At 34.9% G+C, this 20,362-nt stretch overlaps 6 protein-coding genes across 8 annotated transcripts; 4 read left to right on the plus strand and 2 right to left on the minus strand.

The window, feature by feature from the left end:
* The first annotated feature begins 582 nt into the window (after nucleotides 1-582).
* On the plus strand, nucleotides 583-1,326 carry LOC149933148 (histone H2B-like). The gene is made up of 2 exons (XM_090155212.1): nucleotides 583-744; nucleotides 826-1,326. The coding sequence occupies exons 1-2, from the start codon at nucleotides 661-663 to the stop codon at nucleotides 1,114-1,116; spliced, it is 375 nt and encodes a 124-aa protein (XP_090011338.1). The 5' UTR covers nucleotides 583-660; the 3' UTR covers nucleotides 1,117-1,326.
* Nucleotides 1,327-3,373: 2,047 nt separating this feature from the next.
* LOC149933149 (histone H2A) lies at nucleotides 3,374-3,988 on the plus strand. Its single transcript, XM_090156536.1, has one exon. It carries the CDS (start codon nucleotides 3,453-3,455, stop codon nucleotides 3,822-3,824), a length of 372 nt encoding a protein of 123 aa, XP_090012662.1. The 5' UTR covers nucleotides 3,374-3,452; the 3' UTR covers nucleotides 3,825-3,988.
* Nucleotides 3,989-4,931: 943 nt separating this feature from the next.
* On the plus strand, nucleotides 4,932-5,591 carry LOC149933150 (histone H3). Its single transcript, XM_090156535.1, has one exon. It carries the CDS (start codon nucleotides 5,015-5,017, stop codon nucleotides 5,423-5,425), a length of 411 nt encoding a protein of 136 aa, XP_090012661.1. The 5' UTR covers nucleotides 4,932-5,014; the 3' UTR covers nucleotides 5,426-5,591.
* mRpL40 (mitochondrial ribosomal protein L40) lies at nucleotides 5,520-6,658 on the minus strand. Of its 2 annotated transcripts, none has more exons than XM_090156534.1 (5): nucleotides 6,535-6,658; nucleotides 6,391-6,477; nucleotides 6,137-6,307; nucleotides 5,742-5,940; nucleotides 5,520-5,656 (listed from the first exon to the last, which is right to left on the minus strand). In XM_090156534.1, exons 1-5 carry the CDS (start codon nucleotides 6,582-6,584, stop codon nucleotides 5,588-5,590), a joined length of 576 nt encoding a protein of 191 aa, XP_090012660.1. In that variant the 5' UTR covers nucleotides 6,585-6,658; the 3' UTR covers nucleotides 5,520-5,587. The 2 variants fall into 2 exon arrangements, with proteins under 2 accessions (XP_090012660.1, XP_090012659.1); XM_090156533.1 differs by having other exon boundaries at nucleotides 5,520-5,684; nucleotides 6,535-6,657.
* A 131-nt stretch (nucleotides 6,659-6,789) lies between these two features.
* PolE1 (DNA polymerase epsilon catalytic subunit 1) lies at nucleotides 6,790-19,684 on the plus strand. 2 transcript variants are annotated; one of them, XM_090156522.1, is made up of 40 exons: nucleotides 6,790-6,977; nucleotides 7,041-7,167; nucleotides 7,228-7,446; nucleotides 7,519-7,673; nucleotides 7,735-7,800; nucleotides 7,867-7,999; nucleotides 8,059-8,277; nucleotides 8,344-8,429; nucleotides 8,501-8,867; nucleotides 8,930-9,142; nucleotides 9,203-9,439; nucleotides 11,162-11,264; nucleotides 11,849-11,995; nucleotides 12,059-12,353; nucleotides 12,781-12,873; nucleotides 12,938-13,082; nucleotides 13,144-13,301; nucleotides 13,359-13,554; nucleotides 13,620-13,745; nucleotides 13,814-13,902; nucleotides 13,956-14,139; nucleotides 14,209-14,526; nucleotides 14,587-14,802; nucleotides 14,870-15,002; nucleotides 15,129-15,225; nucleotides 15,888-16,026; nucleotides 16,087-16,193; nucleotides 16,257-16,385; nucleotides 16,465-16,631; nucleotides 16,696-16,856; nucleotides 16,921-17,453; nucleotides 17,513-17,915; nucleotides 18,223-18,294; nucleotides 18,357-18,467; nucleotides 18,533-18,600; nucleotides 18,653-18,788; nucleotides 18,846-19,060; nucleotides 19,129-19,261; nucleotides 19,317-19,426; nucleotides 19,485-19,684. In XM_090156522.1, exons 1-40 carry the CDS (start codon nucleotides 6,880-6,882, stop codon nucleotides 19,558-19,560), a joined length of 6,780 nt encoding a protein of 2,259 aa, XP_090012648.1. In that variant the 5' UTR covers nucleotides 6,790-6,879; the 3' UTR covers nucleotides 19,561-19,684. The 2 variants fall into 2 exon arrangements, with proteins under 2 accessions (XP_090012648.1, XP_090012649.1); XM_090156523.1 differs by having other exon boundaries at nucleotides 18,539-18,600.
* ATPsynCF6 (ATP synthase, coupling factor 6) lies at nucleotides 19,606-20,348 on the minus strand. Its single transcript, XM_090156537.1, has 4 exons — nucleotides 20,202-20,348; nucleotides 19,978-20,146; nucleotides 19,775-19,911; nucleotides 19,606-19,712 (listed from the first exon to the last, which is right to left on the minus strand). Exons 2-4 carry the CDS (start codon nucleotides 20,136-20,138, stop codon nucleotides 19,675-19,677), a joined length of 336 nt encoding a protein of 111 aa, XP_090012663.1. The 5' UTR covers nucleotides 20,139-20,146; nucleotides 20,202-20,348; the 3' UTR covers nucleotides 19,606-19,674.
* Nucleotides 20,349-20,362: the final 14 nt, after the last annotated feature.

A 20,362-nucleotide genomic window follows, 5' to 3' on the forward strand; every position in this document is an offset into this window, starting at 1 on the left:
ACCGGATTTGCAGAGGTGTAATGTTGCGCCTTAAAGTTTAATCCGTTTGGATGAGTATATTAACCTACTTACTTAAAATGAAAAATTCTATTATTGATTACGTTTCTAATTTCACTTGCAATATTAAAGCGATTACACGGCGGTAAATTTTTTGGATGCATCTCATTCGAAGTCTTGTTATAATTTGAACAATTAAAATTATTTAAATTCCGTTCTAATCGCTCCTCGATATTAGCTTTTAGCAGACGTTTGTAATAAACGTCTAGCATTAGAAAGAAAATATTTCGTGTTATTTTACGATTTTTTTAATTTTGTATTAATACCAATTTGAGATGCTCTCAAATGAAAAATAAATATAGTGGTTGTTTCAATGTGTTGTATATCAGCATCATATTTAAGGAAAAATTATGGAAAATAAACATTTTAATCGTAAATAGGCAAATATTCGAATAGCCCCGCCAATATAAAAGAGGTATCTGATTGGCTGACGTCTCAGCCAATGAAATCATCACTTGAACCATAGCGCGGACCGGATTGAATCAGTCACGTTGCAATCCGGCCAGGAAGTATATAAAGGTATCGGGCATTTTATCCGTTTCATCATAGTTTCCTAAGCATTCGAAGCATTTAATAGTTGTGGTAGCTCGTTTTTTAATCGCTATGCCTCCTCAACCATCAGGAAAAGCCGTCAAGAAAAGTGGCAAGGCCCAGAAAGCGGTTCGCGCCACGGACAAGAAGCGAAAAGTACGTCGCATTTCTTACCATTTTATTAAGTTATAAAAGAAATATGTTACTAAATCCATTTATTATATCTTCACATTTTAGCACAAGAAAAGGAAGGAATCCTTCTCTATTTACATCTACAAAGTTCTTAAACAGGTCCATCCTGACACTGGTATCTCCTCTAAGGCTATGTCCATCATGAATTCTTTCGTCAACGACATCTTCGAAAGAATAGCAGCGGAAGCGTCTCGTTTGGCCCACTACAACAAGAGATCAACCATAACAAGTCGGGAAGTCCAGACTGCTGTCCGCCTGTTGCTACCTGGTGAACTTGCAAAGCACGCTGTCTCTGAGGGAACCAAGGCTGTAACCAAATACACCAGTTCCAAATAAACTCAAAGACATTGAAAAAGGCCCTTATAAGGGCCACCCCAGTTTTGAACTTAAAAGGTTTTCATCCAAGTGTATTGTTTATCATCCGAGGTTTCCAAAGCATCATTTTGTACATACAAACTTTCGCATTTCATACTTTACTAAGAGGCAAAAATATGTCCACCAAACATGCTTAGTTTCAAATAAATTTAAAGGTTTTAATTCTGTCAATGTTTAGATTTATTTTTAAATAAAGAATATATGAATGAAACATTTCTTTGTTATACCACCAGTTTCAGTTAATGAATGCCAATTATTTTAGGTAGTACTTTTGTAAATTTTAATGGTTGGTATAAGAAATAAATGGTTTATATTATATCTGTCTTTGCTAGGCATAAGTTTTTTTATAGGCTGCTAAGCTAACATTTAATCAGAATTTTATTCTGTAGTACTAATTTCGCTTTCTTAATGATATTTCCAAAATTATGCCATACTTAATTGAATAAATATATCAAGCATATTTAAATTTCCATAATTATGGAAATAACAATGCAGATTAAGTAGTTAAATGCTACCTTAAAAGTCCTTTAAATTAAACTACATTTGAAAACCCAGTGACAGACCAGAATCTGGACTAATTAACTGTATTATTACATTATCCAAGTGATTGTATTACAACGAAAAAGTCATTTGTCATCTTGGTTCCTACTATTGTTTAAAGATTTGTACAGTTTATCCCAAAGGCCCCATAAGTCAAGGAAATATTTGAACTATAAATTATTACTTGGTTTTGACTGATTAAAAAAAGGGTTTTCTTGGTGCCCGATTAAGACAGTTGACTTTAAAATTTTCAAACTGAGGAAAATGCATCTTAAAATTTACTATATCCTTTTGATAGGTTTTTGAGAGAAAAAAATAGTACAAGGAAAATATTGGAGTAAGTCCATAGTTCTAAAATACCAAATCATTTGAAGGAAACATGGACTACTTTGGAATAGTAATTACACTGAATAATTAATTATAAAATCAAGGAGATACAATATAAACACTACATAGAGCTAGAAACACAGTTACTAAACAAAAAAAACGTTTGGGTTTAATTACCCCACGCCATCTATGAAAAGGTTACCGCCCACTAGGGTTCTTTTGGGTCCGTGCTCGCCGATAAAACCAGTGGCGCCTTCACCAAAGATTTTTAGAGTTAAAATGGCGAAAGCAGCAGGAACACCGAAAAAGCGCGGAAGACCAGCGGCGGCGGCGTCAGCCGGGGCGTCTAAACCCGCTAAAGTGAAGAAGACCCCCATCAAAAAGGCCAAGAAAACGCCAGCGAAAAAAGCGGCGGGACGGCCCAAGAAAGCCAAAGGGAAGAAGGCGTCCAAGGCTAAGAAATAAAGACGGAAGTTCATCGTTCTGTTATTCATTCTTTCAAAAAGACACAGAAAGAAAAAAACGGCTCTTTTCAGAGCCACTAATTTTTGATAAAACGTTGAACCATAAAGTGTATTGTGTGACTTTTTATTATTATTATTACTGGGACACACTAAATGGAAAATAAGCTATGTAGGCTCTTTTTCCCACTACGTCGACTGTTTATATCATTAAAATATGATCGAACTTCTATAACAGTTCTTACGTTACACGACCTATCAGGTATGTAACGATCTATGTTATAGAAATTTTGCTCGTATATTATAAATAATTTACACTGTTGCTGCTTCAAACTTAAACATTTTATCACAGAACGCTCAATAAACCATGATAACGCACTTTCTTGGAGTTATTAATTAACATTTTAAGCCTATATTAAATTATGTAATGGAGGATTTTTTTGGGGATAGAAAAAAAACCTGTTAACTCGTAATGAATAATTCTAGTAAAGAGATCAGGCCTAAATTTGTTTGCGAATAGCATACTCTTAACTTGATTAAAGCTACATTTTTTTATTATCATAAGCAATTCGATTACTTTTCTAGCTAAAAGGCTACTCTGCCACGTCATATTTATTTAAAATGAGGGTTCATACTAATGATAAGAATCGTACGTTTATATTTCGTAAACTTAATATTTTGCCCTAATTAATTTTAGTGTCCGTTAATATATTTTTTATTTTTTGACAGAGACTAGGAAATTATTGGTGGGATTTTCGCTCGGCGTGGGGCGGTAGAAAAAAATGTGATTTCCTCCCTACCCGTATTTTTCTCTAATAAAGCGCGACCCGAAGAGAAGCTGTTGCAGTACAATCCTATAGGGATACCTATAAAAGCGGGTCCCCTTCGTTGCTCTCTTCACAAACCGCTGATCACTCGTTGAATCGAGTCGTATTTTAGTCGCTCTCGTAAAATTTTTAATTTGATATTATGTCTGGACGTGGTAAGGGAGGAAAAGTTAAGGGAAAGTCGAAGACTAGGTCATCTCGTGCCGGGCTCCAGTTTCCCGTCGGCAGAATTCATCGTCTTCTCCGCAAAGGAAACTACGCCGAACGTGTAGGGGCTGGTGCTCCTGTCTACTTGGCCGCAGTCCTCGAGTACTTAGCCGCTGAAGTTCTTGAGTTAGCCGGAAACGCCGCTCGAGACAACAAAAAGACTCGTATTATCCCTCGTCACTTGCAACTCGCCATCAGGAACGACGAAGAGTTAAACAAATTACTTTCTGGTGTCACCATCGCCCAAGGTGGTGTTTTGCCCAACATCCAAGCTGTCCTTTTGCCTAAAAAGACTGAGAAGAAATAAGACTAAATAAGAAAAAAAAACCAACGGCCCTTTTAAGGGCCACCCACCTTTTGAATTAAAGGATTCTTCTTCTATGTATTGTATATATTATGTAAATAATCACGTATCATACCACAATAATTCATTCCATGAAATATTCTTGTCAAATAAAAGTTTTGGTTTTATTTAAGTTTCGTTTATGCAAACAACAATCCCTTAGTTAAAATTATTTTAAGTAAGCCTATTTATAGGTCTATTTCGAAATTTTAACAGGTACGTAATTTTGTTTAATAGATAAACATTTTGTACTAAAATAACAAGGGATCGTTTGCTATAAAATAGAAATTGGTTGGAGGAATCTTAGGCCCCGTTGCAAAAGTCTGCTTTGCTAGAATCGCACATGTTAAATTCTATGGGCTAGCACTTTTGCAACAGGCCAGATATGCTAAACAACTTTTACACAAAAAAAGCTGCGTCTACATTCTACTCATTAGATCTTACATTTCTACAAGTTAGACCTAGTTTTAATGTATATATTCTGCACTCTTACATGTTAGACCTAGGTTATTATGTACATTAACACTTAAGTTCACTCTTAACTTTTCCTGTAGTGGCTTAACTTCATTATTTACTCAGTAAATGAAATTGTTAAAATTTCGAGTAAACAGAAAGTCGAACTCGATATAGTAGCAAGTATCAAAATTCGTTCGATTGTTTACAGAAAATGTAAAATTTTGAAACAATTTAAGAGAGCTTAAATTGGGTACATAGTAACATATTATATTGAACATAAAATTCAGTAATTCTTAAGATACTAATAGACGTTTTGAGGCCTATTGTCTAATAATTAAAGGTGATTTATTAAATTACTTTCGTATAATTTTCGAAATGGGAAGTCAACTTTAACTTTAGCGCGCAAATATTTCACGCCCCATCAATACGCTATTTTTAAGGGAATATTTTCGTCGGATTGTAGATCATTTTGTAAACCAATCAGAAACGAGAGTGAACAACGAATAACGAATGAGATTTCAATCCAGGGGGCCAATGTGAGATGAACTGTTACGCTATTGGCTAACAGATATAAGGCGCCAAATATACCAAGATCTGCCAGTTCCTATAAAAAGATTGTACGCGTACAATTTCATTTATTATTCGTTTACCGTTCGTTGTGATCGTATACTGATCGACTTCTCCGTATTATTGAAAATATGGCCCGTACCAAGCAGACTGCTCGTAAATCAACAGGAGGAAAGGCTCCTCGCAAGCAATTGGCGACTAAGGCTGCGAGGAAAAGTGCTCCAGCTACTGGAGGTGTCAAGAAACCCCATCGTTACAGACCTGGAACGGTTGCTCTTCGTGAAATCCGTCGTTACCAGAAATCTACGGAACTTCTCATCCGCAAACTGCCATTCCAACGCTTGGTGAGAGAAATTGCACAAGATTTCAAGACTGATCTCCGATTCCAGAGCTCTGCTGTCATGGCTCTCCAAGAAGCTAGTGAAGCCTATCTGGTTGGTCTTTTTGAAGATACTAATTTGTGCGCTATCCATGCCAAGAGAGTAACCATTATGCCCAAAGACATTCAATTGGCAAGAAGAATTCGTGGTGAACGTGCTTAAGTCAACTAAAAACTTAAAAAAACGGCCCTTTTAAGGGCCATCCAAATTTTGAAAAAAAGGTTTTGCCAATAATGTAAATTCATACCAAAGCGCCTTTCAGTATTTTTTAAATAAATTTTATTTGAGTTTTATTAAAACCTACAAATTATCTCCACTTTCTTGTTATGTCTGTGTAGTCTCCATCTGGGACTTCATATTTAGTGATAGCTGGGGTAAGTGTGGGTCCAGACACTTTAAATGGGATTAAACATTCATCTACCTGTAAATTACCAACTTCAATATAAACCTAAGGGATAAATATTTGTTTATACCATACCTGTATAGCACTTTGGTAAAGTTCTTCAGACTCTACTCTTAAGGCTTTAAGGGCTTTTTCTTGACATAACATGATTCTTTCTATTGACTCCATCTCTGCCTTGTGCTGTTCTAATTTGTAATGTGACCACTTCCTTTGAAGGCTATCCCTATATTCATTTTCTTGGTATGATAAAGGTTCAATTTTCCTTTGCCTCAAACTACGAAATCAAGTTTGTAAAATTTATCATGATTATTTTGCAAGCTACTGTAATTCTAAAACCAAGTAACCAAATTTTCTTGCTTTTTTTAATAAAAATATTTCAACTTTAATAACGGTTATAAATCTTATTCTATTTTTTTGGAACTAAGGTAGCAATTAATAGACCAATACTCCTTAAATTTATTTTGGCTTACTGCAATTCCTTTTTCAGTTTTGGGGATATTTCTATCTCTTCTATGGGTTTTAATGTTTTTGCAGCTTTTTGTAATTGTCTGATTCCCTTTTCAATTTTACGTTTCTTTCTGTCCTCCCTCATTTTCACAATGGCAGGGTCTATTCTTTTCTTTCTCTTCAATGGTTCCGCGCTTTTTTAAAAAAAGAGTTATGTCGATAAAAAATACAATTCAGAATCTGTTTATTTACATTAAATTGGACTGAAGGGACTTACTTTAGAATGGGTGTAAATTGAAACTGCAAAGGATAAATTGCAGTATGTATAAACTGGCCATTGTTGGTTTTTACCAACAGAGATATTCTAAGTATAAAGGGAGAATTAAGTTTCCATAAATATAATTAGATATATTGTAATTACTTCGGTATAGTTGGTGTGAAATTTGCGAGCCTAGCCAAGATAATCGCCATTTTTTACTTACAAATTTCTAAACCACTTAGCATCAACTTTCTTACTCTATTTTACGAATGTACACCGTTATATGGATCCTATATGCAAGGTGACAAAAATTAAATGTAATCGACCTTTTCAATCTACCGAAAGTCACCAACAGATGGCAAACGTTTTTGTAAGCAAAGCGTTGTGCTGCAGCAGCTGCATTTCCCGCCACTTTCGTATGCATCACGTGTTGAAAGTGTTTGTCTTCTCAGGCAGTTCTTCTCCTATGTGTCAAATTTTTAGATATAACTTTAATGTTTAATTAGTATGCCTCTATTTAATTCCGGAAGATTCAAGAAAGATAATAGTAAATGGAAAGGTGGGGTGAGTAAAGAAAATGCAACCGAGAATGCTGGCTTCACAATGTGAGATTTTTATTCTACTACTATGCCTATGTAGAAATGCATAATTATAGTTATTATTAACAGCAAAGAAGATTCTTCAGAGAAAAGACTCAGAGAAGCGCGATTTAATGACGAGATTGATGCTAAATATGGGTTTGAGCGTTATAGAGACCCTGTTGAAAGGATTGGTTGGCTCATCAATATGCAACCGGTATATTATTAGTATATGCAGTTTTTAAATATATTTTCAATTGTCTGTTGACTATTTTAGACAGAAATGTTGGATGAAGATAAAAGGATGACTAGCGCTATTGACTACTATTTCATTGAAGAAGATGGTAGTCGTTTCAAAGTTTCATTGCCTTTCATGCCCTATTTTTATGTAGCTGCTAAAGAAGGTTTTGAAAGAGATGCAACTTCGTTCTTGTCCAGAAAGTTTGCTGGTACAGTTAACCATGTTGACATAATCAAGAAGGAAGATTTGGATCTGGTGGGGTTCCCATTAAATTCAACTCATAAGATCGTAATTTCTGTAATAATCTCAAAGTTTCCGTTGTAATAGCCAAATCACCTAATTGGTCTGAAAAGGACATACATAAAGCTTTCTTTTTTGACTGTGACCGATCTAGTAAAAGCCAGGAAAGACCTTGTCCTGATCATAAAGAAAAATGAATCCAGAGAAAAATCATCAGTTGGACATGTGGATTTTCTATTGAAGTAGTTTTAAAACAGCTATAAAATTTGGATGAAGAGTTTTGAATTATTGTTTAAATTTTAGTAAAAATGTTGATGAAGAAGGGCCAAGTAAGAAATCCGATCAATTCGAGAGTATTGTTGCCATAAGGTACACCTGTCTCTAAGAAAATTTATATTTATTTTCGTATGTAATTTTTGGTTTTTGTTGAAATAGGGAGTATGATGTCCCATATCATGTTAGGGTTTCCATAGATTTAAAAATCTTTGTTGGTCATTGGTACTCTGTGTTCGGTCATGGAACCCAAGCACCTGAAATTAAACATCGACCGGATATATTGGAAATGCCTGTAATATAACCATGTAAATTTTTACTAAATTTTAGTTGACTGATACTTTGCAATTTCAGGATTTGACAGTGTTAGCTTATGACATTGAAACAACCAAGCTTCCGTTAAAATTCCCAGATAGTAGTTCCGATCAAATTATGATGATTTCCTACATGATCGATGGACAGGGGTATTTAATCACAAACCGGGAAATTGTATCTAGTGATGTTGATGATTTTGAATACACTCCGAAACCTGAATTTGAGGGACCTTTTATCATTTTTAATGAAGAAAATGAGGCATGCCAACTGAAAATATGTCAAAATTAGGTTTATAAAAATCTAAATGTCCTTTTAATTTCTAAGGCTGCCCTTATTCAAAAGTTCTTGGATCATGTGTTAGAAGTGAAACCATTGGTTATTGTGTCATATAATGGTGATAATTTTGATTGGTAAGTACTTCTCAAATTTGTAGTGAACAAATTATTGCAATATTAAGAATTTTTTTAACAAACAATTGTAGGCCTTTTGTTGAGGCCAGAGCAGCCATTAATAATTTAGACATGCTAAAAGAGATAGGCTTTTCCCAGAGCCGAGATGGCTATTATTTGAGTCGTCCTTGTGTTCATATGGATTGTCTTCATTGGGTGAAAAGAGACAGTTACCTGCCTGTTGGTAGCCAAGGTCTGAAAGCTGTGGCTAAAGCAAAACTGCGATATGATCCTGTCGAGCTAGACCCAGAGGAAATGTGTCGTATGGCCAGTGAACAGCCTCAAGTTATGGCCACTTACTCAGTCTCCGATGCGGTCGCTACCTATTACTTATACATGAAATACGTCCATCCTTTCATATTTGCTCTCTGCACTATCATTCCCATGTGCCCTGATGAGGTGATTGAAGAAGCTTGAATGTTTTGTTTATATCAATTGTAATTTTTACCCCCTGTTCAAAGGTCTTGCGTAAAGGGTCTGGCACATTGTGTGAAGCTCTGTTAATGGTGGAAGCTTTCCACGCTAATATTATCTATCCGAATAAGCAAGAGACAATCCTCAATAAGCTTACTGAAGATGGCCACGTTCTTGATCAAGAAACCTACGTGGGAGGTCATGTTGAAGCTTTAGAAGCTGGAGTATTTAGAGCTAATTTACCATGCCGCTTCCGTTTGGTATAAACAGTTGTTATATTTCATTATTATTCAATTTCGAATAAATAAATTTTATCTAAGGTGCCCGAGGCCTTTCAAAAACTAATTGATGATGTTCATAAAACTATGAAACACGCAATTGTGGAAGAGGAAAAAGTGCCTTTAGAAGATGTTACAAATATGGATGAGGTTTTGAAAGAAATTGAGGAGAAATTGGCTGCCCTTAGAGATTGTCCAGCAAGATTGGAGAACCCTATCATTTACCATTTAGATGTCGGCGCCATGTATCCTAATATTATTCTAACAAACAGGCTACAAGTAATTTTATTTATTTATTTAATGAATAGTTATTTGTCTGTTAAGCTGAGTTCCCGGCTTGTGTACAGGCATACCAAAAAGATACACCATAATAATATATTAATAAATGATATCAAGCTGAAAGAAAAATAACGTAGATACATGAAAATTGCTACAAAAACTGCAAAATATTTTTTTTAAATTAAAATAAAGAATGGGAAAAATACAATTAGAATATAAACAAAAATACCAAACCTGGGAATTTAGAAGTTCTAAAATGTGCAACAAGTAAACTTTTAAATTTAGAATAATTAGGCTGGGAAATTATAGAATAAGAGAGAGAGTACCAGTCATTTATGACACTATGGGAAAACGAATTTAGATGGGTAGCAGTGATGGCCTAGGGTTTAGGAAGTTTGAGGTAGTTAATTTTAGAATTAGGTTATTATGAACAAAAATTGTGTAAGAGGCAAATATTGTTAATTTTATGACGAGTCACTGTAGACTGAATATTAAGAAATTTTAAGTGGGCTAGGGCTTGGAAGTTTATTAAATTTAGTGGTAAGTTTTGTAAACTGATTTTGAGCTTTTTGGAGTTGAAATTTTTCAGATTCTAAGTGCGGGGTCCAGATAAGGGAATAGTAGTCAAATAGAGGGAGTTATATAGTCACTTAATAATTTTTGGAGGTACCTTTACTGATAGGGGATCACTCCGACTCATGACCATTAATAACAACCCTTTGCCTTTACCCACTAAAGTAATCTCTCAGCCAAGCCAGGGCATACTCCACTATTCTGGTAGACTGGAGGGAATTAATAAGACACGAATGAGGGATGGAATCAAATACGTTGGAGAAATCAAGATAAATAACATACACTCTAAACCCCTCATCTAGCCATTTGGACAGAAATCCAAGTTGGGAAATAGTGAAAACATTAATGGAGTTGGGTTTGATTTAAATTACTAATGGGTCTATAAGTGGAAGGCCTGCTTTATGAATAGGAGCAGGAAGCCTTACGATATAATTCTAAAACCAAAGTAGGACAACCACGTGTCTTATCACGTTGGAGCTTGGACCAAGTAGCAGACTTAAAGGCTCTACTACGAGCAGTCCGAGGATTAGGTATAGGGGAGGAAGGGAGACGAAGAAAAGGGAACAAGGAATCAATGCCAGCCTCAATCAAGCCAAGAAAAGCATAGTCCCCTTTAATGAAAATAACTTTATCACCAGCTGGGTAGCTCATCCTTTTGTCTAGGCCCAAAGCTAATTCATTAGATCGTATTATTCTTAGTGTAAAATGCTATCCATAAGTTAAATGCACAACCCAAAAGTGAATACACAATCCACTTACACCATTTAGCAAATCAGTAAAATTAAAGTACATTATACATTAAGTTGCATTCCCTGAGTTTAAGACACTAATAAACCAAATATATTAAAAGGAATGCAATATCTTTAAATTAAAAGTCTCTCATACCATTGAATACTACCAGCACAGATTTCTATGGTTAACAATATTATGATAATGGATAAGTGGAGCAAGACTAAAGGGGGCTCAAGTACCTTATTTTGGTAGAGCTGACATGTAAATGACACGTTTTGCTTACTTAGTATATTCAGAATGATTGTGCAAAGCTTCGGCGTTCTAAGGCAAAGGGTGTAAACACCTATAACGAGACGGAGACACAATATTTCGGAAATATACAGTAGATGAGTGTTGATTTGTTTATTTATAATTTAGCCTTCAGCCATGGTTGATGAAGCCATGTGTGCAGCATGCGACTTTAACAAACCAGGGGCCAAATGCCAAAGAAGCATGCCTTGGACGTGGAGAGGAGAATATAGTAAGTTTTTGTATACATATATTTCTGTTTTAAATACTGAAAAATTAGGATAATTTTTGAAGTAATTGATTCAACACCAGCAAAGTTGATGAATTGACGAGACAGTAATTTTAGCAATAAATTCTTAATTTAAATGACATAGTTAAAGAGAACAGAACACTGTGTAGTTATAATTAACAAAACCGAACACTAATGATTAAAATGTGTTACAGGTTTATATATACATAGCTAAAAAGCACCACAATATAAAAGAAAATCCATTAAAAAAAACCTTTTTCAAGCGACTTTTAAAGCCATTAATTCAGGTGGCCTGGTTACAATGCATAGGAGGGTGGTGACAAGCCCTGCATGCCACGCAAGCCAACAGCTCCCTACACCGTTAACCGCAACAAGTTTTTACGGAAGGGGAATCCGAAGAGCTCGGGGGAAAACCCCTTAAACCAGTGGGGGGAGAACTAGCAAACTCAATGCAGAAGGAGTTGTTCAGAGTTTTCACACAGTGCCACAAGCTGGGATTGAACCCGGCTTCTCTTGCTGCGAGGCGAAAGTGCTAACCACTCCTACACCCCCTTCTTAATTTTTAGTGCCTGCTAGCCGATCAGAATTTCAAAGAATTCAACAACAGTTAGAAACTGAGAAATTTCCACCCCTTTTCCCCAATGGAAAACCAAGAGCGTTTCACGAATTGACTAGGGAAGAACAGGCAGCGGCTGAAAAAAAACGTTTATCTGGTATATTTGAGGGTTAATTACCAGTTTCAACAGACTGGACTTGAAGCTTTTTCTTTATTGCAGATTACTGCAGAAAAGCCTATAAGAAGGTCCACATCACTCGAACCGAGGTTCGTCATACCACAATTTGTCAGAAAGAAAATTCTTTCTACGTTGACACTGTTAGAGCTTTCCGCGACAGGAGATATGAGTTTAAAGGATTACTGAAAGTTGCCAAAAAGAAGGTGTCTGATGCAGTTTCTAAAAATGATGCTGCGGAAATCAAATCAGCGAAAAATTTAGAGGTTTTATATGATTCCTTGCAGCTAGCCCACAAATGTATTTTAAATTCCTTTTACGGATATGTAATGAGAAAAGGGTAAGATCTTACTATCCAGTATCAATAAAGCTACTTGGAATAATCATCTGCCATATCCCCTGTGGTATTTGGCCGTAGAAATTAGTTTTGTTGTGATAATTGATGTAAAACTCTGACATTCAAACTTTTAAAAGCTAAGGATTTCTGATTCCACATAGGCATTGAAAAGAGACACGACAGAAGAACTGATTTGTTGTATCACCACAGTTCTAGGAGAATTCACAATATTTCTATAGTTGATCATTAATGTTTAAAAGAGCAAAATAAGTTACATAACCTATAGATTTGAGTTAATGCTGAAGGTATTGGTATGCGCTCTTGGTTATGAATATTTCACTTTAGGAAGTGTACTAGATAATCATTCCGAGTAGCGTTATAGATTCTAGCTAGTATTTGAAGCTGGAGTTAAAACTATCTCTCTTACTAGTGCTCGATGGTACAGTATGGAAATGGCAGGGATTGTTTGTCACACAGGGGCGGGAATCATTATGAGAGCCAGGGAACTTATTGAACAAATAGGGTCAGTTTGTGTTCCCACCATTTCTTTGGCCAGTAGTAAATCACAATTGTAAAATAATTTTCAGACGCCCATTGGAATTGGATACTGACGGTATTTGGTGTATTTTACCATCCTCATTTCCAGAGAATTTCGTGGTTAAAACAAGAAATCCCAAAAAGCCAAAGTTGACCATATCATATCCTGGTGCTGTATTAAACTTGATGGTCAAAGTGAGTATATAATTTAAAAGTGTAAATTATTTACATAAAATGGTCCTGACTTATTTTCTAGGATCATTATACGAATGATCAATATCATGAATTAGAAGACGGTGTAGACCTAAAATACAGCATTAGAGAAGAAAATTCAATTTTCTTCGAAGTTGATGGTCCTTATTTAGCAATGGTCTTACCAGCGTCCAAAGAGGAGGGAAAAAAACTAAAGAAGAGGTACTTCAAAATTTTAATTTTGTCTAAAACCTTGTATATATATTTTTATTACTATAGATATGCTGTTTTCAACTTTGATGGATCCATTGCTGAGCTTAAAGGTTTCGAAGTGAAAAGACGTGGGGAACTGCAACTTATTAAAATTTTCCAGTCATCAGTTTTTGAAGCTTTTCTCAAAGGTGATAATTTGGAAGAGTGCTATGCCTCCGTAGCTCTAATTGCTGATTATTGGCTTGATGTTTTATACAGCAAGGTATAGTTAAAACATTACAGCACTTTTTTTTACAATATAGTTTATAAGTGTACTTTCGTTTTCAGGCTGCCAACATGCCAGATGAGGAATTATTCGAACTTATTTCTGAAAACAAAAACATGTCGCGAAAGTTGGAAGAATATGGTAGTCAAAAGTCAACATCCATTAGTACCGCTAAACGTTTGGCTGAGGTAATTTAATTTTAATTGCTGTCTATTTATAAAAATTGCAAATCTTAATATAATAAGCTTTATATTAGTTTCTCGGAGATCAAATGGTGAAAGATGCAGGGCTGAATTGTCGTTATATCATTTCCAAAAAACCCGAAGGCGCTCCAGTTACCGAAAGGTGATACTCATTAAAAAAAGGAATTGCTCACTTTAACCGTAAATTTTTTATAGAGCCATTCCTTTAACGATCTTTCAAACTGAATCGAGTGTACGCAAGCATTATCTTCGTAAATGGCTTAAAGCTCCTGCCATGAATAGTTTTGACATTAGAGACATATTAGATTGGGACTATTACATTGAAAGACTCGGTAGCACAATTCAGAAAATAATCACCATTCCAGCTGCTTTGCAACAAGTACTCTTTCAAAAGATATTTTTTGAGTTATTTTATTAAATTAAATTAATTAATTTACTTCTTCCACAGATTTCGAATCCAGTTCCTCGAGTTAGCCATCCAGTTTGGTTGCACAAAAGGTTATTAGAAAAGACTGACACGCTCAAACAAAAGAAAATAAGCGAGTTGTTCAAATCTTTACCCAAAGAGCCACCACCTCAACCTTCCAGCTACGAGACCCCTGATATTGAAGATATATTATCCGCCAAAAGTCCTAAAGGAAGAATTAATGTGGTAGTCAATAAGAGGAAAAGGGACAGTCCGAATGACACTGCTAGTAATAAAGATGACTATACCAAATCTTGGCGCGAAACCTTTGGACCTCCTCCTCCTTTTGGCACCAGTCGAGTAAGAAGTTTTTATTCCATTTTCTATTCCATTTATTTTACAATTTTTTTTTTGTAATAGGCGGATCGTATAAATTGGCTTCATTATCAAAAGAAGAAATGGGCTTATCAAAGTAAACAGAGGAAAGCTATTAAAACCAAGAAAAGAAGAACGGATGAAAATGATGATTGTACCGGTTCTGGAATTGTAGTTAGGACTGGTGCCAGAGCCAGCTTAAGTGGTTTCTTGAGGAAAACACAAAGAACAGTCTTAGATTCTTACTGGGAAATCATACAGGTAATAAATTTACACATAAACAAAAATTTAATAGGGATGATAGTCTTATCTGTTTTTTCCCTCTTAGATTGCAGAAACTAACGAACCTGGTCTTTTCCGCCTTTGGGCCCTTATTGGTGGTGATTTACATCATATCAAACTTTCCGTTCCACGAATATTTTATGTTAATCAAAAAAGTCCGAAACAGAATGAAAATACATGTTAGTACATTGAAAATTGGTAATTCAACTTTTTAGGTGGTTGCATTGCCCTGATAATAAGTTAGATGAAAAGTTAAATAACCACAGGTATACTGACAATTAAATTTTTTACACTTTTTAAATTAGTATTCAAGAAAGTGTCTCGTATCTTGCCAAGATCTCATCCAGTTTATAATTTATATGAATATTCTTTGCCTGAGACACTATTTCAACAGCACAGCGAGTAAATAACTTTCCACTATTAAAATTAAGGCTGTGCGAATAACCAAATTAACTGAATAATTGGGTCGAATATCGAGACGAATAAACGTTTCTTGGTATTTGATCGAATATCATTTCTATCATTCGGAAAATATAGACTTAATCCCACCTCCCCAATTGGCTGTCTATGGGTAGGGTGAAGCCTAAACCTGCTTTGCGGGGGAGAAATTTCTATGGTAGAGCTCTCACCTGGCGGTTAACGGTTAGAAAAAAGAATCTATAGGTCAATTCTATATAAAAAAACGTACGTCATTGGTCAGTTGCCTCTCAATAGATACTTTTTTGTGTGTACAGATAGTTTTAGTTTTTTTATTTACGTCATAGGTCATTAAATAATTCAGTACTACTATTTAGATATTAGAATTTAAAATATTTTGACTATTACACCTGTTTTTGGACTAATATTTGGACCTCTATTCGGCATATTATTCAACAAATATTTGATAAGGTAGTATTTGGATTAAGCCTAACTATTCGGTATTGGATCGAAAACTATTCGTCTCAGCATTTGATTTTAAAATATTTGGGTATTCGATATGTGTCTCGATTGGCTAATAATGCTATTCGCCCACCCTTTATTAAAATTTAATAGAAAATAATAATTTATATAATAATCTGTTTCAGCGAATTATTGGCTGAATTGTCATCACCTGATGTGGAAGGGATTTATGAAACTCAAGTTCCACTAGAATTTCGAGTTCTTGTTACTTTGGGCTGCCTTTGCATTGTCAATAGACAACACGTTAAGAAATATTCATCTAAAGTATAAGTTCTTTTGAGCATAAAATCTTTGTCGATGGTGAAATGTTTTACCCTTTTATAGGATGCGGACACTTTTGATTTTAGAGATTTAGATTTCAGAAGCTTAGCTCAACATCATTATTTGTCCGCAGGCTCCTTGAAATTCGTATATTTTTATCATTTTGCTGTGTAAGTCTCAAAATTTTATAAAAAATATGAAACTTGGTAAATCTAGCAGTGTTAAATTTACAGTGGAAGCAAAGCTATCTTTGGTTTATTTTTCCCACCATCGAAGAAAGCTGCCATTGTTGTAGTTGATACTGTCAGATCGAATCAAATGCCGAATTTGAACAATCTTTATGGCAATCAACGGATGTTAAAGTAAATTTTAAACTGTATAATTATGCTCGTAAATTTGTAAGAGTTTTGTTATTTCCAACTGTCCGTTGTTTAATTTTAGAATCAACTCTGGCATGAAAGAAACCCTTCTCCCAGAATCTGACTACACTTTTGACATTCGACACGAAACTGATTTGAAACAAGTCTACAGAATAATCCAGAGGCAACTATCATTATATAAAGATGAAATGAGAGGAGCTACTATGTTGGCAGTCCAGTCCATTTATAGTTAAGTTCTCCAAATCTCTTTAATTAACAAAGTTTGTAATGATATTTGGTTTTTCTTTCACAGGTCCAAATGATTTGTGCCTATTGATGCCAGGAATGGCTGAATTTCCCCTCGTTCCTATTCACATTCAAGACAACGAAGCTTTGTACCAAGTTTTGGACTGGCAAAAAGTTGGAGCGAAAGCGATGATTCGTCATTTTCTCAATGTGGAAGCAGTTTTATCTGTAAATGGATAAAAGGCTAATATTTGCTATCAGATTAATTTATTAACCTATTATTATTATTTAGGCAATGCTCGAGCAGTGCAAGTATTTGCATGTTCCTTTGGGAAACCTGCCTCAAGATACTGCTATTTTTGGCTCAGATGTCTTTTATGCTCGTCATTTATTGAAGCAAAATATTGTACTTTGGTGTTCTCTCTCTGAAAGACCTGATTTTGGTGGTAAAGAACTGGATGATAATAGGTTGATAGTTGAAACCGAAAATCTTGGTCTGATGGAAATAAATAAGCCTGGAGCCTACAGCTCCGTTAGTATTGAGTTGGATATAGATGGTTTGGCTGTGAACTCCATCATGCAATCTCACAATCTGATGGAAACTGAAGGAATTAGTTCTGGGATTTCTTTCGATACCATGGCAGGTTCTTATAGCATCGAAGACATGATGGGTGGAAATGTGGCTGATACCTTAGCTAGCTACGACGAATCTTCATTGTGCGCCATGGCATTTAAAACTATGAGAAATATGGTTAGCAGTTGGATGCGTGATGTGGCTGCATTTAAAAATATATTTGCTGACAGTCAACTAATTCATTTCTACCGGTAAATCTTTGTATTAATGGTGTTTTAAAGTCATGGAGATGTAATTAGGTGTTTTCTAGATGGCTGAGATCTCCTCAGTCAATTCTCTATGATCCGGCGTTAAAGAGAATTGTTAACAACCTCATGAAGAAAATGTTTGTCCAAATAGTGGCTGAGTTCCAGAGGTTAGGAGCCACCATAGTCCATGCCAACTGCAATAAGTTCATTCTCTGTACCAAGAGACACAGATTGTCCGATGCGGTTGCTTATGTCAATTTTGTGTTAAGAAGTATACGATCCAAAGATCTTTTCCATGGTCTCCACATTTCCTATCAAGGCGGTTGGGAATACATCATGTGGCTTGATCCAGCAAACTTTGCTGGTGTTCGTGGTAAAGATGAAAATGAGGAGGAAACAATGGAGAAAAACCGCCCTACTGAGAATGAAGATGACAATAGTGAGGAAGCTGATGATGAAAAAGAGGTATTTTGTTTATTATATAAGTGAAATAATAAGTTATTGAACCAAATTGTGAGGGTCCAGTTGCAATGTTGGTTAATATCATCACCCATTCTTTGTCTCATAAAATGGTTCATACACATATCTTCACTTGGCATTTGAGAGAAATACTCAATGAATGTTTCACATTTGTGCTGATCATTGCCATTCCCCTCATACTATTTGCAGTTAAGGAGAAGGAAAAGTATTTTCTGGGGGGGTGCACAGAATTTGAATTGTAGCTATTGCTATCAAATAGCTTTGGTTCATTAACGTTTGCCTTTTCTTCTAGATTACGTTAGATGTTAATTGGAATATGGCCAAATATTTACCCCAATTGGGCAAAGTACAAGAAAATTTCCAGGTGATTTTATGCTTAAACACTTCCTACCAAGGGCCATACTAATATTGATTAATTTAATTCAGATGGCTATTGGTGAATATATTCATTCTGTGTATATACATTGCCGGGAGCACTATAATAAAATAACCCCCGGACAAACTCCAGTAGTTAGAATTGATGGCAGTCAACTGGAGGTTTGTTAAAAATATTCTGTAATTTAGATTCTCTTTTTCACTGATTTTTTTTGTTTTTCATTAAATCTAAGGACACAATGGCTAATTATTGCCAAGAATTTATCACAGGAGAATTTTCTCAAAAGCTTTACTCGTAAGTTAAGATTTGTAAATTATTATGTTCATATAAAATTTTGTTCCAACAGGTTAACAGAAAGAATTCACAAACGCTTGCCATACGCAAACTCTGGGCCTAATGGAACAAATGTATTCCCTTCCCTTCCAGGTTCACATTTAAAATTGGGAAACCCTTCCTTAGAATTTGTCAAATGCTTATGCAAGGTATGAGTAATGAATAATTTGGCTTTATGAGAAAGCTGCTGTAGAATATTTTTCTAGGTATTGTCTTTGGACAGCAACATAACTGATCAAGTGAGAAAAATACAGAGAGATCTTTTAAAATTGATTGGAGTTGGGGAATACAGCGATTTAGCAGTTTGGGAAGATCCCTGCGCTTCTTTAGTCTTGCCAGAGGTAATTTGTCAAGTTTGCAATCAATGCAGCGATTTAAATCTTTGTCGTGATCCATACGATATTCGAAATGATACTGATATGTAAGTGTTGTGTTTCTCAAAATTCTTTATTAGAATTAAAGTAAATTTAACTTAAATCATGTCTCTAGACCGCAATTATTATGTACGGCTTGTCAAGGACCGTATGATAATCAAGAAATTGAGAGTATGCTGATTGATTCTATTCAACAAAAAATCATGTCTCAAGTTTTGCAAGATTTAGAATGTTCAAAATGCAATATGGTAGGTTTAAAATTTTGGCAATCTACCCAGCACATTTTTATATTATCATTTGCAGATTAAAAAACCCAATATGACTCGTTATTGTGAATGTGTGGGTCAGTTTAAAACATTAATACCAAATGAAGACTACACAAAGAAGTTAAAAATCTTCGAAACAATAGCAAAGTATGTTCAATTGAAATTTATACCTTAGTTTTAAGTTTTAATAAAATTAATTTCCTAGGTTTTACCACATGCCTTTACTGTCAGAGTTGGTTTCTAATATTTTAAATGTACAGACTGTAACTATTGGATTATAACTAAAATTTTCTAATTGTATATTTTAAAAATAATTATTACATTCCTAATTTAGTACCTACAGTTTATTTAATTTTATTAAGGATTTTTATTTAAGCTAGAAGTAAAGATAACAATTATTTGTTTTCCATATTAATTGGATCCAATTTTGGTTCTGCAAAAATTAAAAAAAAGTTATTTGAGGCCTTTATTTAAAAAATTATTAAAAAAAATTACCTGGAAATTGTAATGCAGGGAATTTTGTCATGTCAACGTCTTTTCCTCCTCCGTATTGAACTTTAATTTTATTTATCTGGTCATCTAAAGCTTTCTTTTGGTCTGGCGTTACATCTACCAGACCACCACCTTGCGCCCTTCGTTAATACATCATGTTAATAACAAATACCACCTTAATTTTTGGTTACAAAAATTTCACTGACTTGCTCTTTTTCACATATTCACCAAGTTTATCTAGGAAGAGCTTTTGGATTGGGTCACTTGCTTGGGCATATAAAACCGAAGCAACTCCCATATTCCTTTGGAAATATAATTTAACCGCATTTTTAGAAGGGGTAATTATCCTTTGGACATTCATCCTCATATTAAAACCTGAAAATTTTAGTTAATTACTAATTGCAATAAATTTATTTGAAGCCAAACTTACCACAAAATTTTGTACTTGGTTTGACCCCTGATTTGACTTGAGTTTAAGAACAACTCCAAACAAGAAACGTTACAAAAATCAATCGTAAAAATAGTTTAGGAACGTGAAAAGTCGGGTAAAAGGGCGAGCTGCGGAGTTTACCTCTACACTTCTATCTCGCG

Source organism: Leiobunum rupestre, chromosome 8, assembly GCF_980474605.1.
Source record: "Leiobunum rupestre chromosome 8, qqLeiRupe1.1.hap1, whole genome shotgun sequence".
In the NCBI taxonomy this organism is placed as follows: Eukaryota; Metazoa; Arthropoda; class Arachnida; order Opiliones; family Sclerosomatidae; genus Leiobunum; species Leiobunum rupestre.

Coding starts and splice junctions, on each gene's coding strand:
- LOC149933148 (XM_090155212.1), top strand. CDS start 661: ATGCCTCCTCAACCATCAGGAAAAGCCGTCAAGAAAAGTGGCAAGGCC. Junction 745..825: donor CCACGGACAAGAAGCGAAAA/GTACGTCGCATT, acceptor TTCACATTTTAG/CACAAGAAAAGGAAGGAATC.
- LOC149933149 (XM_090156536.1), top strand. CDS start 3,453: ATGTCTGGACGTGGTAAGGGAGGAAAAGTTAAGGGAAAGTCGAAGACT.
- LOC149933150 (XM_090156535.1), top strand. CDS start 5,015: ATGGCCCGTACCAAGCAGACTGCTCGTAAATCAACAGGAGGAAAGGCT.
- mRpL40 (XM_090156533.1), bottom strand. CDS start 6,584: ATGGCGATTATCTTGGCTAGGCTCGCAAATTTCACACCAACTATACCG. Junction 5,941..6,136: donor AAACTGAAAAAGGAATTGCA/GTAAGCCAAAAT, acceptor TTGATTTCGTAG/TTTGAGGCAAAGGAAAATTG. Junction 5,685..5,741: donor TTTACCAAAGTGCTATACAG/GTATGGTATAAA, acceptor GGTAATTTACAG/GTAGATGAATGTTTAATCCC.
- PolE1 (XM_090156522.1), top strand. CDS start 6,880: ATGCCTCTATTTAATTCCGGAAGATTCAAGAAAGATAATAGTAAATGG. Junction 7,674..7,734: donor CATGTGGATTTTCTATTGAA/GTAGTTTTAAAA, acceptor TTTAAATTTTAG/TAAAAATGTTGATGAAGAAG. Junction 17,454..17,512: donor CAACTAATTCATTTCTACCG/GTAAATCTTTGT, acceptor GGTGTTTTCTAG/ATGGCTGAGATCTCCTCAGT.
- ATPsynCF6 (XM_090156537.1), bottom strand. CDS start 20,138: ATGAGGATGAATGTCCAAAGGATAATTACCCCTTCTAAAAATGCGGTT. Junction 19,912..19,977: donor GAATATGTGAAAAAGAGCAA/GTCAGTGAAATT, acceptor GTATTAACGAAG/GGCGCAAGGTGGTGGTCTGG. Junction 19,713..19,774: donor CCCTGCATTACAATTTCCAG/GTAATTTTTTTT, acceptor TAATTTTTGCAG/AACCAAAATTGGATCCAATT.